General features: G+C 36.6%; 1 protein-coding gene across 1 annotated transcript; it reads left to right on the top strand.

Moving 5' to 3' along the window:
• The first annotated feature begins 7,306 nt into the window (after positions 1–7,306).
• LOC144237545 (olfactory receptor 2W1-like) lies at positions 7,307–8,251 on the top strand. Its single transcript, XM_077771205.1, has one exon. It carries the CDS (start codon positions 7,307–7,309, stop codon positions 8,249–8,251), a length of 945 nt encoding a protein of 314 aa, XP_077627331.1.
• Positions 8,252–8,525: the final 274 nt, after the last annotated feature.

Below are 8,525 nucleotides of genomic sequence, written 5' to 3'. Positions count from 1 at the left end.
GGGGTCTTTTGTGGTTCCATACAAATTTTAGGATACTTTGTTCTAGTTTTGAGAAGAATGCTGGTGCAATTTTGATTGGGATTGCATTGAATGTGTAGATAGCTTTGTGTAGTAATGACATCTTAACTATATTTATTCTTCCTATCCATGAGCATGGAATGTTTTTCCATTTCTTTGTGTCTTCTTCAATTTCATTCATAAGTTTTCTATAGTTTTCATCATACAGATCTCTTGTATTCTTGGTTAGGTTTATCATAAAATTAATAGCTGGGCTTGAAAAAAGCAAGGAGGGCATCAGAGAAACTATGGCTACAAACACTATGGAGCTTAAAAATAGTTATGATGAATTTAAAAATGCGATAAATGAGATACTTAATAAACTGGAGGCGTCCAATGCAAGGATTGAAGAGGCAGAAAGGAGAATAAGTGATTTAGAAGACGCAATTATAGAAAAAGAAGAAACAGAAAAAGAGAGAGAAACTGATCCGGGAACATGAAAGAAGAGTTTGAAAGCTCAGCGATACAATTAAACGGAGCAATATCCGTATCATAGGAAACCCAGAAGACGAGGAGAGAGGGAAAGGTGCCGAAATTTCCTGGAACAAATTATACCAGAGAACTTCCCAAATCTGGGGAGGGAAGTAGATGTTGAAATTCAAGAGGCACAGAGAACTCCCCTCAGATGTAACATGAATCGATCTTCTGCACGACATATCATAGTGAAACTAGCAAAATATAAGGACAAAGAGAGAACTTTGAAAGCAGCTAGGGAGAAAAGGGCCCTAACATACTAAGGGAAACCTATCAGAGTGGTGACAGACCTATCTACTGAAACTTGGCAGGCCAGGAAGGAATGGCAGGAGATCTTCAATGTGATGAACAGAAAAAATATGCAGCCAAGAATCCCTATGCAGCAAGCCTGTCATTCAGAATAGAAGGAGAGAGAAATAAACAAGAACTGAAAGAATCTGTCACCACTAAACCGGCCCTACAAGAAATCCTAAGGGGGACTCTCTGAGAGAAATGTTGCAAGGAATGCAAGATTCTGGTTACACCACCAGAAGCATGAATCCCACAAACGACACAATGACGCTAAACCCATATATTTCAATAATAACACAGAATGTAAGTGGGATGAATGTTCCAATCAAAAGACATAGGATAGCAGAATGGATTAAAAAACAAAATCAATCTTTTGGTGTCTACAAGAATTGCATTTTAGATGGGAGGACACCTTCAGATTAAAAGTAAGCAGATGGAGAAATATACATCATGCTACTAAAAGTCATAAGAAAGCTGGAGTACCTATACTTATATCATACAAACTGGACTTTAAATTAAAGACAGTGCCAAGGGATGGAGAAGGGCATTCTATAATAATTACAGGGTCTATACATCAGGAAGAAATAACAATTATAAATGTCTAGCACTGAATATGGGAGCACCTAAATATTTAAAACAATGAATCACAAACAGAAACAATCTTATAGATAAAGGGCTAATAGCAAGGGACTTTAATACTCCACTAACAGCAATGGATAGGTCAACTAGACAGAAAATCACTAAAGGAACAATGGACTTGAATGACACATTGGACCAGATGGATCTGACAGATATATTTAGAATTCTACAACCTGAAGCCATGCAATTAACTTTCTTCTCAAGTGCGCATGACACATTCTCCAAGATAGATCACATACTGGGACATAAAGCCACCCTCAATAAACATAAAAGAATTGAGATCATAGCATACACAATTTCAGACCACAATGCTATGAAACTTGAAATCAATCACAGGAAGAAGTCTGGGAAACCTCCAAAAACATGGAGGTTAAAGAACACCCTACTAAAGAATGAATGGGCCAATCAGGCAATTAGAGAAGAAATTTAAAAATATATGGAAATAAATGAAAATGAAAATACAACAATCCAAACTCTATGGGATTCAGCAAGGCAGTCCTAAAGGAAAGTACATTGCACTCCAGGCCTATTTCAAGAAATTAGAAAAACCACAAGTGCAAAAATCTAACAGCTCACCTTAAGGAACCAGAGGGAGAGGAACAAGAGCACCCCTAACCCAGTAGAAGAANGAAATCGGTTGCATTTTTATACACCAACAATGAAGCAACAGAAAGAGAAATCAAGAAACTGATCCCATTCACCATTGCACAAAAAACCCATAAGATACCTAGGAATACATCTAACCAAGGATATAAGAGATCTCTACGATGAAAATTATAGAAAACTTATAAAGGAAATTGAAGAAGACACAAAGAAATGGAAAAACATTCCATGCTCATGGATTGGAAGTATAAATAGAGTTAAAATGTCATTACTACCCTAAGCAATCCACAAATTCAATGCAATCCCAATCGAAATTGCACCAGCATACTCCTCAAAACTAGAACAAAGTATCCTAAAATTTGTATGGAACCAAAAAAGACCCCAAATNTAAAATACCACGGATAAACCGAGAAAAAATATTGCAAGTCACACAACCAACAGAATGTTAAAAGAAAGTATTAAAAAATCTAAAAATTAGTAAAAAGAAGGAGGAGGAGGAGAGAAGCACGGCCAAAGAACAGTTGTCAGAACCTACAAATGGGTTTCAACGAAGTACAATTTTACACAGGAGTAGGTATATGAAGATAAGTCAACCTTATTAGTTTTTAGGTAAACGGAAATCAAGGATACAGCTCGATAGCACTTATCATCTTTCAGTAGGCAAAAATTTAAAAGTCTACCAGACCAGGTGTAGGAGACAATGTAGATCAATTCAATAATTTATACAAAACTAGGGTAAGATAACTTGATAAAAACAACTTTAGGGGAAAATATCTTGTAAAGTTTGCTGATTCCATAACCAGAAATTCCTGTCGTAGGCATACACCGAAAGGATCTTCTTGCATACACTAACCTAAGAGACATGAACAAAATTGTTCATCTTAACTAATGTCTTTTGTATGAGTCCAAAAGTATAAGCAGCCAAAATGGCCATCAGTGAGTGAGGAGACAAAATAATTATAATATGTTCACACAATGGAATATTATACAGTAGAGAAAATAAATGAACCACATCTACCCCCAAATATTGAATAATCTCATTGACAAGAAGGTGAAAAAAGAAAAGTACCAAAAGTACATATAAGATATGATACCATTTGTGGAAGTTCAAATGAACCTAACTTTAAAATAAATGCTATTTAGGCATCAACAAATGTGTGTGAGTGTGTTAATACATAAACTACATTCTAATGCCAGTGTGTAATGAACACAAAATGCAGGATCATGATTTACCAAGGGACAGGTAGGAACAAGAATTGTGAAACCAGAGAAGTCTCTATAAATTCAAGATCCCAGTTCTTTAATTGACTGGTAGACCAAAATATGTTCGTGGTATTATTTTTAATTGATTGAAAAGGAACAATGATGATATGGCTCACTTACCACAGAATTAAGATGACTCCATAATTTTTTAGCATATATTATCTTTAGGGCATACACAACACTTAGATAATGCCTACATTTCTTCAACTTGATTGATGTCTTACCCCCCCCAAAAAAGAACCCATGAAGTTCAATTAAATGTGCTAACTTTTGTAGACAGTTTACATTATATTTGCAATCTTCAATAGTAAACTTAATACATAAATGAATTCATCTCTGAAATTAATCCATGGAAGAAACCTAAACACACACACACACACACAAAATGAGCCTGGTGTCTTAAGGGAACCTTTCCTAAAATAGTTGTTTGGAAAAGCTTCTGACCATAGTCTAAGATTTGTTAATCACCTCTGTGGGTCACCAGTCCCCACGGTCTACACCACATGCACAGATTAGCTTTCATGTCCTACATAAACACCGCTTGGAGCACACACACACCAGCGGTGGACTCTCCTTTAATGGGCAGAGATCAGCTTACAAATGTGTCTAATGGGAATGTTCACTAAAAGAGTACACATATCCCATCAAAAACACACTTAACAAACCAAATTCAACAACTTTGCCACCAATCCGGATTCTAGTTTTTCTCCAACATCCACATTAAATAGAGATTTCATCGAATTTTAGCTCAGCTGTTGCATTTAAATGCAAATGTAATTGAGGAATTCGTATAAGAAAGTGGTGGCTCATCAATATTTATGGACTCAGTACCTTGCCAAACAAGAATCCTTCTGATTACCTGTGTGTTAATGGCAACATGGGTACCTTTGGGCTACATAAGAACATGAGAGCTGTGAATTCTTCCCTCCTGAAACGTAAATATTTTCTAACTTTCTTTCTAGTTTTCTCTCCACATCATTGTTACATTCAAATTATGTTTGAATATGTTTCCTCCATTTGTCTTAAATTTCACTGAACTAAAATGTAAGTTCATGCTACACCATTAGAAACTAAAGTCCACATCATGAAAAATGAAAACCTGTTTCACTCAAAACACAGCACGCCTCTTTTTTAGCATCTGTTTCTTCTGTATGTGCTCTCTTGTTTTTAATATCATGTTCAGTTTTGAATTAAAATTGCAATAATAACTAAAAGTTGAGGCCCAAGGCTTAAAGCAACATGGAAAATATTTACAAGCATAAAATCAAAAGTCCTATATTTGGATTCACTACATTAAATTACATAAACCTTAATTTCAAGCTTGACACTTCCAATAAGTGTACCTGGGTTCTTATTGTCATCCAAAGCTTAAACTGAGCCAGTAATGTTTTTCAGTACTAAACCTACCTAACATGTATTTTAGAAACTGTGTGTGCATCATGGATGCTCACTGCTTTCTTCAAAGGTATAGCACATCTGCAGTACTATGTTCACTTCTCATCTAACTAATCCAAGGCATTTAATAATCCATGATGATTCCAAAGGATTGCAACCAGAAAAGCATGGCAATTAAACTTCACGCGTGTGGGCAACAGCTGACAACCATCTAGCACTTAATCTGGGAACATAAATCTAAGAACATATTTGATAATAGAATCTAATATTAAGCAAACTCAAAAGATACATACAATTTTTTGAAGAGGCAACCTAGCAATATTGTCTAGAGATGCACATTTGGGTAATCACACTATTAAAATTACAAGGAGGTGATTACTATAAACATGAGGGTAGTGGATATTTTGGGGGACATGGAATGGTAATGATTGGGACAATACACAAAGAAAAGCTCCTGGGGTGCTTGGCAAGATTCTATTTCTTGATTTGCATGTGAGTTATAAGAACAGTCACCTTGATTCACTGAGCTTTTGCTTTGTTTCTGTATCTGTTTTATCTCATAATAAAACTGTCTTTTTTAATGAACCATGTTGAATTGACTTATTCCATGTTATTTACAGAATAAAGAAAAACAGGCAGTGCCTGTGTGTTAAAGAGGCAACTCTGAGCTCAACATAAAGAGTAAGTATGAGCCCCTCTTTAAAAGATAGGAAGGTGAAAAAACAGGAGTTGTGTGAACATTCTGTGGAAGACCTGCTTCATAAGGCAGAAGGCTGGATCGTGGCTTCTGAGTCTACGTCAACTCTAAAATTCCACGGCTTTCTCATTCCCAACACTATCCCAACCTGACATTGTCAAGAAAAGCTGATTGCATTTTGTAATGAAGGAATTTGGGGAGCTTAAGTCCTCTGTCCTCTCCTGCCTCTGAGTTCATCAGTTCACTATGTACATTGGGTTTTGTGTACATGAGTGTCTGTGCATTTGAAAAGTTATCCACATATAAAATTGTAAGCATTCCAGTTTAGTTCTAGACCATCATGGTAAAATTGCCAGTGGGAAAAATGAAGAGATTAAGGAAAAAATAAAATAATAATAATTTGTGGGCAGGTGGCACAATATTCACATTTTAGAATTAAATGTGAACCAAGCACAGTTCTAATGGTTTCATAAATATTAACCCTCACAGCCTTCCTTTGAGGAACATTATTAGTTTCACAGAATGTATAGAGAACCTGATGTACAAACAGGTTATATAACTGCCCAAGGACACTTTACTTCCCAGTACTTAGCTAAGATTTCACACCAAGCTCTGAGTCCAGAATCCATGTGCTTAAGCACTATGCTCAACTTAACTGACATCCTATCACATAAAGACTTCAAATCATTAATTAAATGAAATTTCCATTTTTATCTGGAGAAAAATTGCATCTCTGTGTCATACTACTTGGTAATAACAGTTCCTTCTTTATCATTATAACATTTTCAGGTTCCAACTAAAATGCTTGTGACAATGATATACTGTAGGTAATTTTCCTTACTTTACTGTAACTGAGCAAATAAATTTAGTATTCTTTGGCTCCAAATACATTATGAATATAACGTGCACTAGCCAAAGTCCATATTCTAACATTATATGCATAAAAAATTTATAAGCCAAATGAAAAGCTAAAAAATATTGTAGGTTAATTTACTTATGAACTATTCCATCTATTTAATGATATGATAAAGTATTCAGAATCTGTGAAATTGATGTATTCTTTATCCCTTTTCTGTATTCTTTCAGAATTGAAGTGAGATTTTATCTTCAGGGTTCTGAAGCAACCAAAGGATTAATCCATATGATTGGTAAATTCCAAAGGGAAAACAACTCACTGATTAATGAACTGCTTTTTGGCCAAGTTGCCTATCTTGCTAATCCTGCTGAGTGGCCCAGTGAGTAGGAGCTAACACAAGTTGTTGATATGTACATGTGGTAACCAAACTCTTCTGGAACAGGTTCATTTTAACTCTGCAACACATCCTAAGGCTATTTAAATGATGTAATAACAGTCATGAAAGGTGTTCAAAGGAACACATGCCCACTGTACATGTAAATAATGGTTAATAAGAAACACAAATTTTTCCTGGCCACTCTGGATATGAGAGGATATGGAGAAGCTATGGTCACTGAGTACAGAATTCTAAAAGAAATGTTCCAAAAGGAGAGAGCAGGGGCGATTGGGTGGCTCAGTCGGTTGAGCGTCTGATTTCGGCTCAGGTCATGATCTCATGGTTTATGGGTTCAAGCCCCGCGTCAGGCTCTGTGCTGACAGCTAGCTCAGAGCCTGGAGCCTGTTTCGGATTCTGTGTCTCCCTCTCTCTCTGATCCTCCCCTTCCCATGCTGTCTGTCTGTCTGTCTGTTTCTCTCTCTCTCTCTCTCTCTCAGAAATGAATAAAACATTAAAAATGTAAAAAAAACATAGGGAGAGAGCACACAAACAAGTGAATTTGGGATACTCGTGGCAAAATTCAGAGATTTTATTTATACCTAAGGTGATGTTATTTTTTTCCACGGTATTGTCTCCTACAGCTTCATGAGGAGTCATGAACACAAACAATGGAAGTTCCATGAGAGATTTCATCTTGTTGGGGTTTTCTGATCGGCCCCAATTAGAACACATCATCTCTGGGATTGTCTTCATCTTCTATATTGTGACTCTGGTAGGAAACACAATGATCATTCTTGTATATAACCTAGACAGTCAGCTCCATACTCCCATGTATTTCTTCCTATCCAATTTGTCTTTCCTGGACCTCTGTTATGCAACTAGCATTGTCCCACAGATGCTGGTAAATCTATGGGGTCCGACCAAGTCTATTACCTATGCAGGGTGTGTGCTCCAATTCTTCTTTGCCCTTGTCTTGGGAGCCACAGAATGTCTTCTCTTGGCTGTGATGGCCTATGACCGCTACGCCGCTGTCTGTCAACCTCTTCACTACACAGTAATAGTGCACCCTCAACTTTGCCAGAAGATGGTCTTCACCGCCTGGTCAGGTGGTCTTGGCAGTGCCTTAATTCTTTGCTCCCTGACTTTGAAGTTGCCAAGATGTGGGCACAGGAAGGTGGACAATTTTGTCTGTGAGATGCCAGCATTGCTCAAGATGGCTTGTGTCTACTCAAAAGTAATTGAAGTCGTTGTCTATGCTCTTGGAGTGATATTTCTTCTAGTACCTCTCTCACTAATTCTCATCTCATACACAGTTATCACTCAAGCTGTCGTGAGGATCAAGTCAACAGCAAGGTGGTGTAAAGTCCTTAATACATGCGGTTCCCACCTCATGGTAGTAACTCTATTTTATGGGACAGCCATTTATATGTACATGAACCCACAGAATAGCTCATCCCAAGATGAGGGGAAGTTCCTTACTCTCTTTTATACAATTGTTACACCCACTCTAAACCCTCTGATCTACACTTTAAGAAACAACGATGTGAAGAGTGCAGTAAAGAGAATGTTGTGTGTAGAAAAATGGTTAGCAAAGTCATGAGTTAGATGGAAGAAAGTTAAGGAAATAACATTGACCTTTACCAACAGAAGGTGTAGTGACTCATTTAATCAAAAAGTACTGACTTTCTAAATTAGGAAGTACACAAAAATTATAAGGAGATAGAGATTCAGATTCATAAAGAAACTTTAGTTCATACAATTAAAAGCCTTCAAGACAAATCAGGAATTACATATAAGAAACACAGAATTATGAAGAGTGGTTTAGTAATAGATCCATGTACAAGGTGTTAAGAAAATATTTCACATGGAAATTT

The sequence above is a fragment of the Crocuta crocuta genome, unplaced genomic scaffold (assembly GCF_008692635.1).
Source record: "Crocuta crocuta isolate KB4526 unplaced genomic scaffold, BGI_CrCroc_1.0 scaffold711, whole genome shotgun sequence".
NCBI classification, from domain to species: domain Eukaryota; kingdom Metazoa; phylum Chordata; class Mammalia; order Carnivora; family Hyaenidae; genus Crocuta; species Crocuta crocuta.
Note: the sequence above shows the minus strand (reverse complement) of the source record. Positions and strands in the feature narration are given on the sequence as shown.